General features: G+C 37.8%; 1 protein-coding gene across 2 annotated transcripts in view; it reads right to left on the bottom strand.

The window, feature by feature from the left end:
- The window catches only part of LOC124156284 (neurexin-4), a 67,736-nt gene that overhangs the window by 13,700 nt on the left and 31,275 nt on the right, over positions 1-22,761 (bottom strand). For both annotated transcript variants that reach the window (XM_046530734.1, XM_046530744.1), the window contains exons 11-20: positions 19,618-19,777; positions 19,160-19,285; positions 16,366-16,454; positions 12,742-12,856; positions 11,866-12,021; positions 9,866-10,012; positions 8,278-8,448; positions 2,763-2,880; positions 2,546-2,646; positions 317-421 (exon numbers count right to left, since the gene is read on the bottom strand). In XM_046530734.1, coding sequence (XP_046386690.1) covers positions 317-421; positions 2,546-2,646; positions 2,763-2,880; positions 8,278-8,448; positions 9,866-10,012; positions 11,866-12,021; positions 12,742-12,856; positions 16,366-16,454; positions 19,160-19,285; positions 19,618-19,777 — 1,288 coding nt within the window. The remainder of the gene's footprint in view (positions 1-316; positions 422-2,545; positions 2,647-2,762; positions 2,881-8,277; positions 8,449-9,865; positions 10,013-11,865; positions 12,022-12,741; positions 12,857-16,365; positions 16,455-19,159; positions 19,286-19,617; positions 19,778-22,761) is intronic.

Below are 22,761 nucleotides of genomic sequence, written 5' to 3'. Positions count from 1 at the left end.
ATTTAAATCTTTCTTGAAGTAAAGATAATTAAATTTTGGCTGCATACTAAATGCAAAGTTCACATATGAGAGGGTAGGATAAAATACATGCCTGCAGAAATGCACCACAGCACAAAATTTTAAAATCTCTACTTATTGCCGTCATATGTCTAAAAGTCTGAATTTTTAGTGAAAAAGCATAAGGGGACACTGCGAATGTCCAGAAGTTGAGTGTACAGAAGTTTTGGATGTATTTTAAACAGATTGAATTTCATGGATGTACATAAAAACCTGCATGTGAGAAGAGCATTACAAAGATAACAAGTGGAAAACTTACCATACAAACCACGATCTGCGTAGCCTTTGAGATCTGCAAGCTGTCCGTTAAGTAATAGAGATCGAATGCAGCCAACATAGCCATCCTGGTATTCAACAGATGCACCTGCATCAAAGCAAACAAAATGTGTTAAACCATGGCAAAAAAAATTAAAAAAAGAACCCCCAAACAAATGTTAGGAAAATATGGAGTCAAGAATAACCCGAGAATAGCTTTTCGTGAGGCATGAGAAATTTGACACGTTTGGTTACTTACAGGGCACACAAACAGAGACAACCAAGGCCAGGGATATACGGCCTTTTCTTCCATTGGTATTAGAGCAGTAACTTCATTTCTACAGTAATATACTAGCTGGAAAGACGTACGTAGCACTTATCATACATGCATCCAAACACATACACAAATACACATATGCCCTAACACAAAGACAGAATTCTACCCAAATACTCAGCAACCCCAGAGGTGGGCACCATGCTGGTTATGCCACACTGCCAGCGCCAAAGAAAAATCATCGAACATTTTAGAGTTGGAGAGGTTCGAGTGGATATTATAAATCATGTCCCACAACTCAAACGGTACTGTAAAATTATCCATACGGATTAAGGTTTTTAACAGATCAACGCAGTTACCGAAGTTCATTTGTCATCTATATCCACTCCTTATATGAAGACAATTGAGGGGGGATAGACGAATATTTGGCAAGGAATACATGAGTACCTATGAGAAACTTGAAACTAAAGCTGAGGGGAAGAGAAGATTTCAAGTAAACGCATAACCTTCGTGCAAGTCAACTCTTCCCAAAAATTTTATTTTGTCTTCTATTGATAAAGATTTCTTCTCTCATTGGTTTCTCTCATTTCGAGTAGCATGAGAATATTTTAAACCTCTCAGTACAGAGCTCGTTTTTGGTGAGGAGTTGCCGTGGTATTTTCGTCCCCCTGAATTAGGACATAACTCGACAGGGTGCCCGGCCATTACCCCATTCACTGCGCTAGACCCTCCAATCCTACCTTCGCATGAGTTCACGGTCAACATAATGCAATATCACTGTTTTTGTAAACAAATATCACTTTTGATTTTCAATAATTTACTCTTCTATAATAATGACAGACATTTTTTTAAACATTAGGTGATTTTAAAAGTATTACTACCTCTTATAATAACAAAGTTAGTAACCACAAGGAACTAACACTATAAATCCAGGATTCCATTACTAGTAACACTGAAATTTCATTTAAAAATTGCCTATGCATGGAAAAAACAAAGAATTGATTTCAAAGTATAAAAATTTGGAGTATGCAACAAAGTGTTTCTCAGCAAAAAACCATTTACAATATAACCACCTCACAACGGATACCTGCAGCGAGGAGGATCATGAATGAGTGTGAGGGTCGGGCTTATTTGCCGAGGAGTAGCATAGGAGTACTAATGTATGAGAAGAATAAAACTAAGTGAGTTAATCATCATAAAAATGACCAAAAATATTTACATTCTATATACATTCATGAACATGATGCTTGCAAGCATGGATGAATTATTCCCAGGCAGAGAAGTGCATATCATCCCTTTATTTCACTTAGTCAGAGCCAACTTCTTCCCGGAAAGCAATTTTACAATGGAGGATACATATGCTTCATGATTTTACTGCATAATTGCCTCTCGTAATATAATATACAAGGCATTTGGCAAAAACCAGTATAATAAGTAAATTGTTATCATTTTATCTGATATACCTACTGAAGAATTTAGGACAAACAGAAAAATTACTGTTAATGAAAGGTCTTTTTCAAGCAAGTGCCCAAAAACTTTCCACCAATTTCCATTTCTTTCCCCATTTGGTGGTGATGTGCTATCCGCCATATTCCTTTCCGTGGCCTAGCGTAAATAGTGGACCATTGTATGCGAGCAAATAAAGGGAAGACGTAACACCGTGGAGATATACAAATCATCAAGACTTAACGATAATGTCGCAAATTGAGGGAAAACATTAATTAGCTTGAAAGTGGAGTCACTCGCAATAGTACTAAAACATCAATCAATCACTTAGGTAACTTGGGATTTGAAATTTTTGATTTCTTTAAATGGCTTAAATAAAAACAAACCCATTCAATACGGTTGAAATACAATGCATTAGATCACTTTAAATCGGTGTACAGAAGCTTTAATCAAGGAAAACCATTTTATTCCATTTATAATATTGATTATTTCTATAAGTACAATCTCACTTACCCACAACAAGGTCCGAGGTGAGGTGGAGTGCTCTAACAGGTCCAGGGGGCTCCATGACTTCCGCCTTCAATGCACCATCCACCACCATCCTTGCCTCTTTCCTGTTTTACAAGCAAACAATAGATATCATCAGAGAAAGATTACTACAGCTCAAGACTTGCCCTAATACATTAGATGGGACCTCAAACCTCCCAAGGTTTTCCTAACTATGAAGTACCTGTTCCTTTCCACTAGTACTGAATGCCAGTTGTCATCAGCCAAGCTATAAGATGTTTCTACACTTACACCCAGCGGTCCAGCCCCAGCCATGTACTGAAACTGCAGTTGGTCACCATCTACATAATTGAAAATAAAAGAAAAGGATCATGAGAACACAAGACTGGAATTTCATAGTGAAGTGTCATAAGACAAAACTTCATTTCTTCAACATATGTGACAGTGGTAAAGAAACAATTTATAAGAACCTACATCTGGAGTATGCTCCTATACGGAAGTGAGGCATGGACAATGACCGCAGCGGAGAAAGCAAGGATAGAGGCCTTTGAAATGTGGTGCTACAGAAGAATGATGAAAATCAAATGGATCGACCGAGTTAGTAATGAGGAAGTCCTAAGAAGGGTAGGAGAGAAGAGAAGCCTCATGAAAACCTTAATAAGAAGACGGAACAACCTTATAGGCCACATCTTGAGACATGATGGCCTGATGAAGACAATCGTCGAAGGACAGGTGGAAGGCAAGAATGGAAAAGGAAGACCTCGAACAAAATATATGGAACAAGTAAAGAGAGATGTGAAAGAGAAGAAATACGTAGGAGTGAAAAGATTAGCTGATAGGAGAACTAAGTGGAGAGCTGCGTCAAACCAATCCTAGGATTGTTGACCAGCGATGATGATGATGTGACAGTGGAAGCTAGGCTGAACTAGCCCTAGCTCATAATACACATCTAGAAAATCACTCGCTCCGTCGAGAGCCCGTAATATCCTTTGGCAAAGCTGAAGCTCCTCAATCGTCACATTCACCTTTGATTGCGGCTTTTCTATCAGTTCTATTTCACAGAGGAGAAAGATCTATATTTGGTTTAATTTCCATATTTCTATGTAATTTTGAAAATGAAATATCCAAAAACAATCATTGGTGGTTGTTTCCAAAAACCAATACGTGGCTATGTGTCGCATAGTGAAGCAAAGAATGTTGGTGAAGGGAAGGAAACGACCGATGTCAACTACAATCTTTCCTGAATGTCCGTTTTCTGACCTGTATACCCCATAAAAATCCGGCATGATTCTGAGTTAACTCCACCCAAAACCTACACTGTTACTCTGCACAGTTGTCAAATTGGTTAGATATGTATATTCTGTGCATTTGGATTACATAAAAAAAACTGTCATCTAATGAAAAATATGCCAGAGAAGGCTATCTTTGGTGAGTGAATCATCTGCTCATAGACAAACCTATCATGCCCGAGACAGCACTCTGGTAACACCGTGGATTTAAATAGCATGAATTCGTGATTGACAGTCAAGAAGACTGCTTCAAGAAATTAGAAACAAAATTAACTTCCAAGTGATTGGATCATTTAGTGGGCATCAAGGCCTGGATACGAATATAATGCATAAGCAGTCACAGCCAGGAGCTGGCCTGGAGTCAGCAGCTTAGCTTTGACAGGTTGTCAATACTAAGGTTCTACATCCTACAATTGAACTTGTAATTCACTAAAAATACTACTAAAGACCAGTCCAGCCCATGGCCTCTCCACACGATAACTAATGGACCATGCAGCTCAGACTGAATGTTCACCCCATGCAAAGCTACGTTGACCTTATTTTCGCGTATATTTTGCAAAGATCTGTAACTGCAAGCCGGGTTGTCATCTTGTTGAGTTGCACTTTGCGATTTAAAACTAGGAGGACGGGAGTTTCGCGCTACCTAGAAGGACGGCTACAGGTCATTTGACCCCTAAAATGTATTTTGGAATAAAACGCCTAATTTTCAACCAATATTCAGTATTAATTGTTGAATCAGTTCATTAAAAACACTATTTAACATTATTAAATATTATTTCAATCGTCAAAAGTTAATAACAATTATTTTAAAGAATCATGAATTTAACCGTGTGTAGTAGTCGATTTGCAAATCAAATAATGAAAATACATACAGGCGGTCCCCAACTATCGTACACAATGTGTTCCCGAAAACTTGTACGAAAGTCTAATGTACGAAAGTTGAACCATTGACTTCCATACTAATTAGGGGTTACATTCCAAAAGAGCGGAATATACGTACTAAAACCTTTTTTTTCACGGAATTCATTTCAATTGACTTAATTTTAATACAGTAAACTCTTGATTTTACGAAGTCAGGGGGACCGGAAAATTGGCACTTCGTAAAATCGAGTTTCGTAATTTCAAACCTTTTAATAAGTCACGAAAAAATGTTCGCTTTTGTTTCTTCCGCCGTTTTTTGTCTTTAGTGGTCTTATTTAACACGTTCGCTGCCGGGCCCGAATTCTGCTGTCATTCCGCGTGTGCCAGGCGAATATTTTCGAACCTATTGCCAAACGGCAATAATGATATTGAGCCTATCTCCGGGTTTTACTAATATTTCTCGGTATATTTACACTCATTACGTGATGCGCTATCGCTTGTAACTTAAGTCACGTGCGACGCCATAGGGCGTCTCCCCACTTTTGACAATGCCTAAAATTTGATGAGACGCCATTTGGCGGCTCAGGCAATTGGATCTGCGTTCCAACTTTTTAGTGTACACTCAAAAGCTATGATTGAAAATAATGTTAAAAGACATTTTAATTGTTGATTATGCTTTTAATAATATTTGCTATTGTATCCGGAGATGATTAGTACAATGATTTAAATTTGGGAGGCTTAGGTACGGCTGATCTGGACAGATCATAAATTTTGTAGAAACACGTTTGCCTTTACTGAGGGCAACTTTGCGTCTCATCGTCTGCAAGAATTCTTTGTAGCATCCGCGACAGCCAACACCGGCTTTTCTAAAATGAAGAAACAGTGCTAAAAATAGTGCAAAAAATACTAATTCTCGATTTTATGCAATGATAATTTTATCCTCTAAATTACCAGACTTCGAACACTTCCTTCAGTGTTATTTGCATTTACCAGGTAGTGCGTCGATTTTTTTAGACCCTATCAACAGAATCCCGAAGAATATGCAGTCATTCTTCTATAATTTAACGTCTTAACTGCTGGAGAGAGATCATGTGGGCACCTAGATTCCGTGTTTCATTCCACAGTATAAAAGCATTAACAGTCCCAAAAAGAGCAACATCGGCCACCTTGTGGTACCACTTCACTGTTTTTCGATGGGTGCAGTGATACAACGAAAGGGTGTCGGGCAACGAAAGGGCAATGTCAATTCCTCCCTTTATTTTATTGTACTCAATCACCATCTTTGGCTTAGTAACCACTTCCCCTCTTCGATTTCTTTCCCCGTTGGGATTATCTCCTATCTGATGGTGGTGGAGATCATGAATGCATCGTGCTGATCTTTCCATTTCTTTACCGTTGCTCCAGAAGTTTTTCATAGCACTAAAATGCCTTTCTTTAATTTAGCAGTCCTTATTTCTCTTAACAGCCCTTTCCTATTTTTCCTAACGGTTCCACAAAATGAGACTTATCTCCCAAGATTTCTTTCCATAAGCGTGGGATGAATCACCTCACTAGAAGTATCTAAACATTACAGCAGGAGCAGGGGTGCTGACTGACAAAAAATATTGGGGGGCCCCAACCGGGGACCTTGTCTCTATAAATTTTATATGTAAGTAGTGAATTTTAAGTTCTTTAAGCATTTTAGAAGAGTCATATGATCGACATTAGAACCCTGATCACTCGAATCTCGATATCTGGACACTCCGGGGAAAATTGACAAGCATGACACATTTTTTCCTCACGTCTGTAACGAATTTTTGGGGGGGCTCGGGCCCCCTCAGGCCCCGTGGAGTCGGCGACACTGAGCAGGAGTTATTAGAAGGTGAATAAAAAAATGGAATAAGGAATCATACCTGTATTAGAAGAAGAAAGATTACCTGACTCTGAGGATTCATACGACTCCTCAGACACCCTGAATTAGCGGTCTCTCCTTCAGAAAATCCTTGAAGGTCGTTGGTGGAAGCCGAATTGTCAGAATGAAACAGATGCTCGATTTCTTCTTCGTTAAAACGTTTCTAATAATGCGTGACTGAGTACACATGATATATTCACTAAACTGGTTATCACTTCCGTATCGAAGGCACAAACACAGAGAATAAATTTGGTATACTGATGTGCTCCTCACTCGGTTAGGTATGAGCGACAACTGACGGAAGGAAAAAAACGAAAAAAAAGCTCTGCAAATGTAATTTGAAACATTGTGTGGATATATAATACCTCAAGCTTCCACTTGAAACATAGAATGATATAGCCATTGAAATATGCCACTCCCGAAAAAAACACAAGAAACCAAAGGCGAAAAAAAATGAAATTTGAGCTGAAATGTGTTACCAATTTACAGAAAATTTTACAGAACAAAACAAGAAAAGCACCCGCTTTATGAAATATATTTTTCTGATGGACACACACAGCCTAATGTGCACTACAGTAGATTCTATTTATATAGAAGTTCACGGGACCAAAAAACCGGAGGTTTGTAATACCGAAGTTCGTATGAACGTTTCTTTTAGGAATCATTAGTTCATAAAGCTATGCAAGGCATTGAGAGGTGTGATTATCCTGCCGTACGCAACACTGCATTACAATTGTGAGTGAACTCACTATTGCGACAAACTGATCTAGCTGGGCATGCGACGCAGCAGGAGCTGAAAAAAATCGCTGTCCGCAGGGAGGCACCAAATTTGAAATTTCGGGCACACTTGAACTTTTCCAATATTCGCATCTCTGAAAGTTCGTAAATCATGTATTCTTAAGAAGAGAACTTACTTTACGTTCAATTTATGAGTGGTAATGAGTGGGTCACCATGATTCCACAGGAATGAAGCTTATTATATGACGTTGCATGCATACTGAAGTATCTCCTACTGAAGAAAGTACCATAATTGACCCTCTTGCACACAGTGCACGAGGAGAACTTAAATGGTGGCACGATGGTTATAATGTAGTGTAGTGTATATCCACCTAAATGCCATTGCTTATTTGTGTAACTTCGTAATGTAGTTCTTTTTTAGTCAGCGGGACCCGGACTGAGTTACGTAATTTCGTAATAATGAAAATTTCACTCATAACATTTCTCTAACCATTGATTGGATAGGCTTAATTAATCATCTAAATTAACTAATGTCATTCTGTTAAGGAGACGAGGTAAATTACTTTGGTAGGCCGGCTATCTGGACCGCATGACAAGCAAGCTTTTGATCATTGCACAGCAATGGATTTCAATTAATATATATACAAAGAAAAAGATTTGAGGCAAACAATACAATTAATATGCGTAAAATGATAGCAATTTCGTGTGTACTTAGTGCAAGTTCACGTTTTATCAAGACTGTATTGTAGGTTATTTGATTAGGCTACCCTGCATTGAAATGTTTCCCGAGGAATGAAATTTGTGCTATATCGAAATTGCGCTAAGCGAGGCATGGGTGTATTATGTGTAGTAAATCTCTCACATAAATATGAAATACAAAGAAAGAGCAAACTGAAAACAAATGACACATTAAAATGATATTTTTGAATGAAAAACGAGTAGCAAAAAAATATACTCACCAATGATTGCGATTTTAATATAATCTGTTGGTCCTTTGCTATGAATGAAGACAGCACTCTCCTTAGTGGTCTTGAACTCAAAGTAGATATCTCCACTGTGGCCCATGTCAAATGCGGGCAAGTTAATGGTGGCATCAGTTACGCGAAACGTTACAACATTTGCAAAGAGTCCTGTGAAGGTAAAAGGCATGAATCAATTCTCAAAACAAATGTTCAGAATGAGTCACACATTAAAACAATGCATCCAAAAAAAGGAAAAACAATAATTTTGTTAGCATCATAAAAATTAAAGGTAGGACATTCAAGTATCTGAATCCTTAAAGATTCATCTCACAAATACTTGTATTTTAGTCTGTTCTTCATCATTTGAATCTTCCAAGTAAAATAATATAATAAATGAACACCGAAAGCTTCAAATAACTTAAAGGCATTCTACATTACCATGAAAATAATTATTTCCATTAATTTTTAATAATGATTGATCAGTATCAGTTTTATTAATTTATTAAAAGGTTGTTCATTTTCAAACTATAATAAATGTTATCTGTCCATTAAAATGATTTCATATCTGGTGTTACAACCTCTTTAAGAGAAGAGAGATGAGGCTGTCAGAACTCTTCCATGGGTTCATTCATTTAATATAATGAAGACACAGCTGAAAGTGGTGAAGTGTAGGAATAAGGTGGAATCAAATTCATACTCGTGGGAGAAGCTATTTTTTCTTGGTAGCACAGGAGTCATTCTGAGGTAACACCATATATCCGATATTTAAGGGGTTGGTGAAAGAAAAGACATGGTGAATTTCTTTGTATCCCTGCTGCTACTGTTTCACAAGAGAGAATGTTAAGTGATTCAGGTTTAGTGGGTGACCAAAAGTATGAGAAGGTGGACCCTGAGTAAGTCATTATGTTACCGTTTTTGAATAAAAATTTAAGTGCTTAAGGAGCAGACTGATACGAGATGATGTTAAGAAAAAGTTTGAATGAATTGACTCAATAACTTAAATTCTAATTCAAGGTCACATTAAAAAAAAACATTTGCCCGCTATGCCTAAATAAAATGGATGATTACCAGCTCTATTTTTTTCCTATATTCAAGTAAATGCATTACAACTTAAATTGCTTGTGAAACATATCTTCCTGCAAGTGAAAAAATATGCTTGCTGTGAGTAAATTTTCAAAATTGCATGAATTTTGAGAATATGAATTGGAAAATCGATTCAAATCCCTGAAAACTTCGATTTTGGGTTTGGATTCAATAAAATTGTGGATTCAACCCCTCCCTATAAATACCTATGGTATCTCGAAGTAAGAAAATGTTTTCATCAGTTAAAAATTCCATACGGTTTTACCAAATGACAGACCGCAGAGAGTAGGTACGTGATTTTGAAACATCTCAAAGCATACATTTACCAAATGTGCTATCGTTGGGGTTGAACTTCACTATTATCTTAGAACACATACTTTTATGCTACCATGTTTGGTATATGCATAAAAATGTTGAATATTCAAATAAAAAATTTGAACTTTGAAGAGATAATGATAACATATAGGTGCATTGGAAAACCATTTGGGTAATGAAAACTCACCATCGCCTTCACAAATCAAAGGCCCCAGAGTGTACTTTCCCTCCTTTTCATCGAGGGGATTGCCCGTGTCGCCAAACCTCAGCTGCCTAACAGGCAAAAACTCCTTTTGAGTGATGTCACCACCATCTGTTACCCAGCTTTCAAGTCCTGAGAGCAAACCAAAGATAAAGAATACAAATTGCACATAACTTACACAGCATCACCAAATGTTTCGAAGAGCACAGCTTTATCATGAAAAAATATACTAATATTCAGGATAACTTAGACCTACTACATACATTGCACCAATAATCAATTATATCATTAACAACAGTGATATTTTACGTGATCTTTATAAAAAAATTAATTTGGACGTATAAGCACTAGGATATTTGCGTTATAATACAAAGCTACACCTTTCAGGAGATTCTTCAATGGTTAGGCAATCGAAAATTAAGAGAAATTATATCTACGATCTTTAATGGTATATTCCATATCGCAAATGCCCAATTATTGCCGTGTCCTCGCAAGCGGTTGAACACGGCCCATGGGAACGGGAGATTTCATTGCACTTGGGCATGCTTATGCCGTGTTTACTAGTCAAGGTCAAACTGGAGAGGAAGGAAACAGAAGAAGTGAAGGCAGCGGGGGAGGTGGAAGTAGAGCTAGCATGAATCATAGCCAGGCACTCGCCTGCGGATAAGTCCTGGTTTCCTATAACCGCTGGTGCGCGATGGCGTGATCTGTGCCCATTGCCTTCACGGTAGTTCCATGCTCTTTTTTCCCATGCATCATGCTGCACAATCGCAATCAGTGATATTGGATCCTTGCCCCGCAGCAGTTGCATACCAGGCAACTTGTGCGAGACTTGACTACACGGCGTGGTGCCTGACAATGTAGTTTCCAAAGACGTGCAGTGGTTGTGAAGAATTCGTGCGAACCACTTTTCAGAATCTGTGATCTTGAAGACCTGGTCACTTGGTTTTCAGAATCCAGGTTTTATGCGGAGTAGTAGGAATACGAGTACCATCACATCATTGCCGCGAAAAAGATAGCGGTAAGGCAAAAAAAGCTCTGGATGAGCCCGGGAAGCACTCTAAAATAACAGAATACGTCCATAAATAATAATACATTGTTTGATTTACGTACCTTACAAAAATTACAAGAAATTATGGTAAAAGTTTGGATTATTCGTGTTTTCCAATAACTTGTTCCACCTCTCCCCATCATTAGCCCGTATAACTGGGAGTCTGCTGTATTTCTAAATTTAATAAGTCATATTCAACCAGTAGGTAGTATTGCAAGGCAGAGTGAAAAGAATACACATAAAAGCCACAGAGAAAAAGTCATTGAATTGACCGGAATTCAAACCCAGATCTCCCAGTTTCCAGTCGAGTGCTTTGGCCAGTTAAGCTACCAGAAAACAGTGTTCAAAGTTCAGGCTTTGCTCTCCTGCTGTGGCGCACAGCGCACGAAAATTGGACCGCTAGTTGCATAACATGCTCTGTTGTCCACACCATGTTGTCCAGTATCGTTCACAATTTTTCACAGAGGGGAAGGATGCCCCAGTAGCTTAACTGGCTAAAGCACTCGACCAGAAATCTGGAGATCCAGGTTCAAATCCCAGTCAAGGAGAATGACTTTTTCCCTGTGGATTTTTCACACAATTTATGCATAGCGGATGACTCCGTAAAGTTTTCAACGTGGTTGGTCCTGGAATACTTAAATTAGTGTGACATGCTTTTTCCCGTAACATGCATACCTGACAATTATGTTTACAAGAAGAAACCAGAGCTCCTAGTATTAAAAATTAAAAACCATATTTCTTATACCATAGATTGGATAAGCTGTTTCGTCGGGACCAACGATTTGCTTCGTAATAACGATAACTTCATAATATGGTTGTTCGTAATAACGAGAGTCTACCGTGATTAACATGATGTCTACGATCCTATTCATTATTCATGGCCATGGTTTGTCCGGTGCATACTAGCATAGACAAACAAAGCACAAAACATTACCTGCATCACAGTTGCACCATTTTGTTGGGTCAATGCAGCCACCCATAATCCCGCACTCGCATTTGTGAGAGCCAGGGAGAGACCCTCCCCAGTAGTCCATCTTCTGGTTGTAGCGGGAAACCCACCAGGAGAAGGGACGGAACTGATTATCGTGCACTGCAAAGAATCAAGTTTATGCTAAAACGGATCTTTCCAGAATTATTAAAAATCTAACACAGCACCAATAAATTGAAAAAAATTTAGTCAGACCTTCCATCAACTTTACTCTTTTGAGAGCCAAGATCATCAACTACACCAAACATTTTATTCGACTAGCATTTTTGAGAAAAATTGTAAGGTGCAAAGCATGATGGACAATTCATTCAATTACTTGTACAATATTCTTGAGCTTGTATTCTAATTGTGATTACTGCAAAAGCAGCAACAATTTCAAATAATTTTTTTGAAAATAACAAAGATTGCTGGTGCTTTGCCTTACAGCAGTTCTACATTCAGCTTCCAGTAATTAAGTAAAATGAAGCTTTTACTAAGCCATTGATTAAATATTACGCCATTTTCTTAAAATTAGGGTCCGGTATTCTCTGAAAATACGGACAGCATCGATAAATATTTTAACTGATGAGTGCAAATGATCTTTACTTTAGAAAAATAATACCTTTCATATACACGTGACAAGTGCATTAAAAAAGCATAAAAACACACAATGGAACTTAATTTCAGATGGAGAGAATAACCATTACGAGCACATAACCTATTATGTCGATTATTCAGGCTTAACTGTAAGTTCATTTCAAGTTTGGCTTTAAAATGTGAGAGCTCAAAAAGAAGGCTTTCTCAAAATGCAAAAGCAATAACAAGGAATTTAAAATTTCATACCAGGAGAGTTGAGTAGACGGGAGTTTTTACAAGTGTACTGAAGCAATTGCCTGCAGGTTGTGGAACGGTTGATCAACGCCTCTATCTGGTCCATGTCTGCGTCATACATTATATCCTATATCAATGAGGGCAAATAAGGCATTTCAAAACAAAGAACAAAAAATATGCGTGATAACTCCTCAACAATTAAAATTCAACTGAAATAAAGTCTTTTGGGATGAATAAAATGTGAAGCAGATACTTAGTTCAAAGTAAATGATCCTTAACATCCACATAAATTAGCTGAAATTATCACAAAATGTTATGCATACAAATACAATTACGTCCTTGAAGAGGAAACCAAGGTGTCATTCAATAATAAAACTTCACCTGCATTTTGATTGACCCCATTGTTTGCTACTCCATTCAAGATCTACACGTGGAAGTGAAATGTCATACAGCTCACACCACCATTTACAACAAGTTACCAACTTAAGAAAATTGTTGACTGTACACAAGGGTGTCCCTTTTTTAGGAAAAAAAAAAGTTTGCCAAAATTCTCGATCTTACCCTCTAAATTTTTTTTTCCTTTTGGCACTATAAACTAAAATATTGAATTTTATTGTAATCACATGTCTTTAACACACATCGAATTGAATGACACGTGTAAATTGGAATTTCAGTTAGACAGAGGGAGTGATTGAGCCTTTTTGCTTATGTTATAGTGAAAGTCAGCAATTTTTAATTCTTAAACTAGTCTTCATGAAAATAAGATGAACTGATAGTGTTCATAGCATAAAATATATATTATTGGCAGCAAATACTATTTTAATCGATTTATGTATTGTCCAAAAGCATTATTTTTCCATGACTACACACACGGAATAGAAGGTGATTTTGTACTTTGTATTATAAAGAAGAAAAAAAAAACATAATAAGCCAAATACATCAGGTGAGCAATTCAAATCATTTAACCTTACCTATAGTATTAGTTACACTTAATCCTTTTTTAAGAGTCAAAATTATTGAAGACTTCCGTCCATAGGCAAGAAAATATAACTCTTCTCTCTACCCCAAGCTCATCTATCTTTTCTATTAGGAAAATAAGTCTCAATTGATTGAAAATTTACACTTAGAAAAACCAATAAATGAATACATGCATTAATGGATTCAAGAATGGATAACAGTAGAAAACTGTATTCACATTTGGATCTTAAATTCAAGATTAGATTTTTTCAAACATGGTACAGTTAAAAATTATGCAAGGTATTTAAGGTCATATCATTAATCAAATAAAGACAAGAGAATAGACAACACATCAAATAAGCGCTATAAGAACTGCATTGAATTTACCACTGTAACCAAGAAACCTCTCATTCGAGGATTTCATAACTTTCCTACGCTTGCACTGTATAGTCAACTGAAATCACACTTTATTTGGCATTTTTTACCTAATTTTTTGACCTTTTATACTACTCATTTCTCAATTAAATGTAGCTTCTTCTTTCTTTGAGAAAACTCCTAATTAATATACTGGAGTAGCCACCCGTATACGCATATGAAACAATTTAATGCTATAAATGGACTAACCGCAGCGTAGGCTTCCTACACCAGCAAGCCCAACTGGGATTCAGAGTGTCACATATGGGCACATTTCTCTTGTAACATTGCAATTGATTCGTCACAGGTAGGAATACTCTAATCTCAATAAAAGTTTGCATAAGCAAGTATTGAAGGCTATGGGTTTGGGTTGGCTTATTAGGGGATAAGATCTCAAAAGTTTCTAAGTCAGAAAATAAGGGACACTCCACTGTACAAACAATAAGAGACAAATGAGATTTTAAAAACTACCATATAAGCACGTGTAAGTGGCGCGCCTTTTTTTCCAGAAATTGCAGCCGAAAATGAGGGTGCGCCTCTTACACAAACTTCTTATCTTCCCCCCTCCCCTTCACCGGTCGCAAGTCTAAGGGGAACTGAGTGGCCTTGGTTTTCAGTGTGAGTCAGTCATCTGAAACCCTAGGTCAAAAACAACAGCAGGGAGGGGAGTTTCTCCCTTAGTGACGTATTTTTAAAATGCTCCTGTTTACTTTTCTTGTAAGCATCGCGCCGTCACGTCGGTACCCCAGAGGTGAACATGGAAGATCGCGCTGGGTTTTTCGCTCCGGAGGGCGTGCTAAATTTACTGCCACGAGTGGACATCCCGCAGCATTTATACTGCATATAGTAATCGGTTATCAAACGTAGAGAAATGCGTATTTTTGAAGGACATACCTGGTTAATAGTCAATATCTGTCTTGCCAAGTAATTTCCATTACGCTGAGGACCTGATTTACCAAAAATCATCTTCAGACGCTAATATGAGGTTTATTGCAACTGAAAATTATATTGGTGTCAAAACCTGCACTTTAAAAAATTCAAACGAGTGTGTTCATTGTTGGACTAAATTGTGGATGGAAGAAATCAGAAATGCTTTTAAGTGAAGAGCGCGGAAGGAGAGGTCCAGGGGAAGGAGCGCGATCCCTCCGTCTTCGAAGCAAGCAACGAAATACAGAGGGGAAGGAGCGTGCTCCCTCCCCTTCGTATTTCAAGCTACGAGGCTATAAGTGAAGGAGCACGGGAAGAACACGTCCGATCTTGCATGTGATGTCGTTGCCTTCAAAGTGAAGGGGCAAAGGCGCAGCAATGTGATATATGCAGTTTGCGTTGCCTAAAGTTTCCAGTCCGTCTCGTCTTGTTTGAATGCGCTTATGTTACGCTTGTTTCTTCCGAAATTGTCCTGTTTGGACTATTTTGAATATTAGTAGCCTTGTTGTAACTATAAATCTTTGTGTCAAACAATTAGAGCTTAAAAAACTTAAATTATGTCAGATATGCGTCGCGTTAGATCTCTTTCTTTTTCTGAACCTCGTGCATGTCATACAATTATTGAAAGCTATCGAGATATCTTCGGGCTCAGTAGATGACTCACCTAGCATTTGGCCTCCATAAACTGGGAGATCGATCAAGGTCAGTTGGTGAGACGGGGTAGGGATGAAACACGTTCCATTGTTCCCCTGTAACTTGATGTTTTCCTATTTTCCTGTGGGGTCTCGGAAAGGAAAAAAACGGCAGAGGCATTGGCTGATGGAGGGCCGAGTGTGGTTCCGTTAAATCTACGACGTGGTTATTATCTACGGCACTGAGATTGCCCCGATTGTTGTCCAAGCTCTTGGGAAGGTTCATGCTATGTGCCTGTCGTGTTTTGCCTTAAAATTTTCCACGGCTGCAATTCTATTGCAATACTCCTGCGAGAGTATTTAAACAAAATTGTTCGTGAATAGGACAAGCATCGTAGAGCAACAGCGTATGCGAAGAGAGGATCGGAACTCTTTCTACTCCCTCTTATGCCGCAATTACCACCGCAGTTGTCAAAATTTCCTCTTTCAATTAATATTGAAAGAGGAAAGTTCAATAACTGTCGAAATTCCAGGCGTACGTCTGCAACACCGCGCGATAGTATTAAAAAATGCAGCAAAATTTTTTTCTTCATAGCTCCGATGCTCAAAATAGGGGTGTGCCTCTTACACACGCTTATACGGTAGTTGCATGCTGCAAGAAGAGTAATAATAGAAAATTTTATAGTTAGTTCCACTATTTACCTACCTGAATGAAACTGCCAGGTTCCTGAAATCCATCAACCATAGTTGTCTCTTCATTACGGTGGCTAAGGTGTGTGAGTATCCGCCCATCAGCTGAAAAAAATTAAGACAAGCCGATGTTCAGAGCACCATGACGCAAAAAGACAAAGGAAGGAGTCTGCTGGAAGATGATGCAAATAAAAACAAGAAGAAGAAATCGGTTGCGTCACGAAAATATATAGATGACTCTCTTAGGTGGAAAAGTATGTAACTGATTGCTCATGTTGCCAATGAGGGCACGACAGGGGGGACATGACACATCAAATTGCTTTAGGGAACTTGCAAGGGCCATTGACTGCTTTTGAGCAGTTTTTAAGTGGTAAAGTTCAAACACTGTCTCACAAAAATAGCACATCTACCTTGACTTATCTTTGTAAGGAGTGGAAAAAAATTACTTAAAAATCATGCGTGAGAGCTAACCATTACTAATCTCTGCCAAGGCAAGCTGTGACATTAACCTAGCCATAACCTTCAGCTGCCACCAGAGAGTGCAAGTAATTAGATAGAGGATCTCATTGCTCATTTCTCCTTCACTCTCAAGCAACCAGTAAATAAAGGAAAAAAAAGATCTTAAGGGTAGGAATTATAAAACATCTTTGCTCATAGACGGAGAAAATATTTAGACTATATAAACATTTACATACAAACTTATATACAATACTACATCATTACATACAAACTTATATACAATATACTGAGATACATCTTCCTCTTTAGAGCTTCATAATTGTTGTCTCCAAAATATTCTTCAAAGTTTTGATTTTGACCCTCTCTCTCACCACCATCTCTTTGATTTCTAACGCAAATCAGAGAGGGACTGCTAGCATAAGCATGGAAAAAGACTAGGTCTTCAGTAGAAGCACAAAACGTACTCTCCCAAAAATTATTACAGTAATTCAGTAACCCAATGAAGAACAATAAATATTATGCATGAAGAAATAGAGCAAAATTCAATATACAGTGAGTCCTCGTTCTACGTCACCCCGTTAAACGTCATTTCGCGATAACGTCACGAAAATTTTGAGACCGTAATTCGTTTATCGCACCTACGCTTCGCAATAATGTCATCTCTTTTAAATTTTGCGCGGAAAAAAAAGGCGAAGCGGCGGGCGTTGCAGGTAGTTCGTTTTGTGGGCGGTAATACAGTCAGTGTAAGCAAAGTGTAAAACGGTTTGTTTATTCTTAATTGCGATTACGGTTTTAGCAAAAATTTCTGCAAAATTAATTCTTGCGTAGGTGCGCAAGGTTTTACTTGACATAATGGTTTTCAGGAACCTAAAAAGTGATTTCAAGGAATTTTTCCGTGTAGAACTCGGAGTTTTTGTCGTCACTTTTTTGCCGAGTTCACAATAATTTTGGTTCCTGTAACTGCGACGATGTTTCAGTGATTATGATGCCCAGGCGACGCTCACTCGGGCGACCACCATAGCGAAGCCGAAAAGCAAATGCGGAAAGATACAAAAATGGAGAAGGATTTACGTCACTGCTGCTATTGACGTCGATGAAGACAGAAACTCGTATTTATGCAATAGTTTGGCATTCCTACTGTAAAAAATGCCCCAGATATGATACGCTAACATTTTTTTCGCGTAGGAATTGTGAGGTCTAGGAGCCAATATTCACTTTTTACATTGTTTCTTATGGGATATTATGCTTCGATTAACGTCATTTCGTTTATCGTCACATTTTTCAGGAACGGTAAGTGATGTTAAACGAAGACTCACTGTATTTTCTCTCTGCTTCCTCAGAAAAAATGCCAAAAATATCACAACATTGCACTTTTTTGCAATTCACCAGGAAAATCTTATTTCCATTATTTTGCGTAATTTTGCAGCAATATTTCAGTATTGTAACATTTCTGATGTTGCTTACAACTAAAGAAAGTTTTATAATACATTTTCATGGTAAACAAAAGAGTAACACTATCTGAAGGATGTAATACCCCATTCATACAACCTTGGTCATTACCGTGGCACCAGATGTCAAGTCAATTATAGAGGCTAAGCTGGACCAAGATTGATTCAACATACAACTGTAAAGCAATGAAGAAATAAGGAACTCTACATATTAAAATAAAGAAGAAGAAAAACATGTATAGTTAAAATGGCAAAATCTCTACGGCAAATGAAGATAGTTTTTATCCTAGTGAAAGGTAATGACTTAAGATTTAAGTAAAACCTAAAAAAAAAGCTACTTCATAGGTTTTCTGGGAATGTTTTTCATTCATGGCTCTTCTAACAATCATACTCTCCATCAATCATTAGTCGTATACTCATAAACCTCACCAACATCAGTAAAACTAAATGCTTACATCCCTGGCACCTTGAAAAGCTTATTGTTGAGGAATTCTTTTTAAGGGTTTAAAATTTAGTGTCTAATAACGTTACTCATGATACTACATGCACGCTTTGACAATTTTCATTATTTCTATTTATCTTATTACTTTGACGAGGTATAGTTCATGTAAACAAATATAATTACCAATGCTGTTTTATCATAATTTCAGCATTAGTGGAAACTCTAGCTCATTCGTTCTTACAATCGCTAATTTCTTCCAAGGTGCTGGTATTAGTGGGAAGAGCACAAAGAGTGCCGGATTTGCAGAGAGTGGGCAGGGCACACGTGTAGGACACACACTCCAGAAGAGATAGAGAGAGAGCCCAATTCATCTCGCATGATTATTCAATGTGAAATCAGTTTACCTAAAATCCATTGTCTAGATGTTGAATAAATTGACAAAGTAATTCTTAGTTGCTTACCAAGGAATTCGCAAGTCACTGGGAAAGGCTTGAGAGGTCCACTGCCATCCACATCAATGATGACATTATTCCGCTGCCCCACAGAATGGACGTTTTTGTAGGCCACACATGACAGCGGATTCAGAGCTACACAAAAAAAACTTTGCATCAGTTCTCCAGTATAGTTAATGAATACATCTACAATTAAAGTCACCATCTGGAACAATGAATGTTTGTACCTAACGATGACATGCAATATCGACAACGAAGTGGTTAAAAAAAAATTCACATGGAATTACTAAGTCCATTCCACTCACAATACCAAATTTTAGGGCAAAATTTCCACATGATAAACTACTTTCTTTTTTTTTTGTTTAACACAAAAATGAAAAAAATTAAAACTTCAATTGAAGGCAAGGGGCGTTAAATAGAAAAAGAACCAATGCACATTGCCCACCCCCTCACAACTTTGAACTTACAGGTGTGGCAAACGGCCCCAGAATATCCAGTGTGTGAGCAGTCACAAAAGAACTCCTTGGACGTCTGATGACAGATTCCTTCATGCTTGCACGGATTAGGGTTACATCGGTCAATCATGTGGCAAGCATCAAACATCAATTCATTTTCACAGCAATACTCCTAGAAAACAATTTTTAAGGGTGGCCATTAAATTATGCACACACATTATAAGCTTCACCAATTTTATGCATGGTTCATTCCACTTCAATTAAACAAAAAATCTTCCTTAGGTGGTCAGATCTTGAAAAAAATTTCTGTACGGCTGGAAATCCACCTCAAAAAACTCTAATTAATCATTATGAATAAGTTCAAGCATAAGTATGTGAAATCACTCCAAGTTAAAGATTGATTACTCTTCATAGTTGCCCATTTAATTAATTCATTAATTGAGAATGAGGTCATCTCAGAAAATTCCAATTGATTTAATTGCACCGAATAGAAAAAGTGATGACATTTCCTCATCACTGGGTCAAAAATTATAAGAAAGGAAATTCAATATCTCAAAATTCACTAGTTCACCAGATAATCCAGTAAACAGCCTTTAATTACTACTGAGACTGTAGACAAGGCTTTCCACTTGCTGCCATTTGAAATGTGGCCTTGGTGAAAAGAGAACATACAATAACACGCCTATAAAACAAATTTGTAGGAACTGGAAGAACCATGACTTAGCCATAACATGTAGGGGGATTCGTAATAGGGGTGATCAGCGGGTTGCATATTCACAGGGGCATCCAAGCGTTCGCGTTCCACGTGCTTTAAGATGCAATTGAAGTAAATTTTTCAATCTTCCTTAATCCACCTTAAAAACCTTTCCTATAGTGATGATAAACCATTTCCATCACTTACCATCAAATACTCTGGCTCTCACTTGATATTCAATTTGAGTATTTCTGATTGAAATAATTGCTTCTCTCCTCCATTCAGCTCTACACCTCATCACTTACTTTAGGTACAGAGTGAAGTTAAAGGAAAGCAAAATTGAAAAGCAAAAAGCCTCTGGATTACGCATTTTTAAGGAACTCCATAATTTTCCTGCGTGTCTTGTCAATGCTATTCTAGGAGTGCAATAATTTAAGTCGATATAAAATGGGCAGTTTTATGGAGCAACTTTGCTTAACACTTTCGGTGCTGGGTCGTTTTCACCAGGTATATCCCTCAGTGCTAGCATAACTATCAGTTCTGACGGCTCTCACAATGCATGACTTGCAAGAATAAAATATGAAGGCATATGCTACATAGTGCCATTTGAGCGAACTAAAAGATTTCATCTATGAATCCGAGAAATACGAGCGGCGTAATTAGGAGGCGGGAGCCGTTACAATGTGTACAATATGTCCGCCGTAATATTACAACACTCGCAATTTTCTCATGACCACTTGCGGCGTAATATTATGCCGTTAGCACTCAAAGTGTTAAAAGAGTACTTGTTGCCCTTTGGATTTTTGAAATAAAACCTATTGTAGGAATTCTATTGTAATACCAGTAAATATGTATGTTCGTGACCAGTATGAATAATATATCGATAAAAAACAATGGAATTAGGAGGGGCTAGTTATTTAACATGCGTAAAAATGTTGCAGTTGGCAATGCACTAAAGTTACAATGGCAATCGCAGATGGTGGGAGCTGAAGACAATAGGTATCCGTCCGGCACTCCCGTTCTTCTGTGCCCAAAACATAATGCCATCCTCAAGTACGCCAGATACAATTTAAATCCACCCCTTGCCGCCGTTCATCCGGTAATTACCTCTTCGTACTTGGAGGAAATTTTAAGCCAGATTTTCCCTTTTTTAGTCCTTTGAACAATGTCTCTCATTTTAAAATGTGTGCAGGCTACCAGGCTATTACGATTGAACTTGAATAATTAGTCGCAAAAGTTCAATCAAATGAGTTAAATATACCACAGCCACAGCAATTATGATAATAAAAACATGCACATATAATACATGATCTCACTTCTTTTTGTATCTTTTATGACACTAGACAGACCACTGTCTAAAGCAAGTGAATGAGCAAAGATCGCAGTTCAGAAAACTCTAGTTGCTCCGGTAGTATTTCAATTTGGAATGGAGATGTTTTGAGTAGGACGCTGCAAGAAATGTAACCTAGGGCACCCGCTGAGCCCTCCTAAATCTTTGGTTAACCCGCACACCTGCCTCTCCCAAGATAAAATCCGATACCGAAAGGTAATTTGAAACCACTTCAGAGGAAAACATAAGAGCTGGACTGCTACCAAGGTCTCAGGAATGTAATGTAGCTAATGATAGTAGTAGCTGTAGTAATAGGGAAAGTAATCTGATACATTTTTTAAAGAGAAGATTTGGTTCCATTCAATCCATTGCCTCTTTGAAGGTAAACCAATACAGAAAGTAATCTGATTCGATTTAATAACAGAAAAATGAGCTCCATTCTAACCAACTGCACTTCTGCAAATGCAGCCCAATACAGAAAGGTAATCTGGCAAGACTATCAAGTAAGGATGAGTAGGTTCCTAAATTGTTTCGGTTCTCATTACCGGTTCTGTTCTACCCAACTTCTGATGAAATCATCTGTTAAATTTTTGTAACTTGTAAGTCAGTTCAAAATATTTCCGAATTCTGCAATGTAGCTTAAATTGTTACTTAACTGACAATTTATTCACATGCTTCACTGTCACAGTTCTTATCTTCAACAATAAACTGCTCAACATGCCAGTACAGCGACACCATGGATAAACTTAGCGGCCGTGAGCTAACGCAAAGTTGTAACGCGGTGTTGCATTCTGCAGGATACAAACACTTTTTGATGCCATACATAGGTTTATCAACTTACGAACAAGCTCAACAAGAACAAATACATGCCAGAAATGGTGGTTTTGTATAAGGGGTGCTCAATGGGAATTGAAATTCAATTTAAAAACAGCTACTCTACAGATTTTCTGTCAAACTATTTTGACTTGTGTACCACCATGGTGATTGAGAGGGGAGCAATAACTTGCCAAGTGCTCCTGCTTGCAGGGGAGCAATAGACGGAGCCACGCAGAGCAAAGCAATAGACGGAGCAGCACAGAGTGAAGCATAGTCGTATCTTATGGTGTGAAACATAAGAATTGACTGCAGCCTT

Source organism: Ischnura elegans, chromosome 1 (assembly GCF_921293095.1).
Source record: "Ischnura elegans chromosome 1, ioIscEleg1.1, whole genome shotgun sequence".
Lineage (NCBI taxonomy): Eukaryota > Metazoa > Arthropoda > Insecta > Odonata > Coenagrionidae > Ischnura > Ischnura elegans.
The sequence above is the reverse complement of the archived record's forward strand: the minus strand, read 5'-3'. Positions and strand labels throughout refer to the sequence as shown.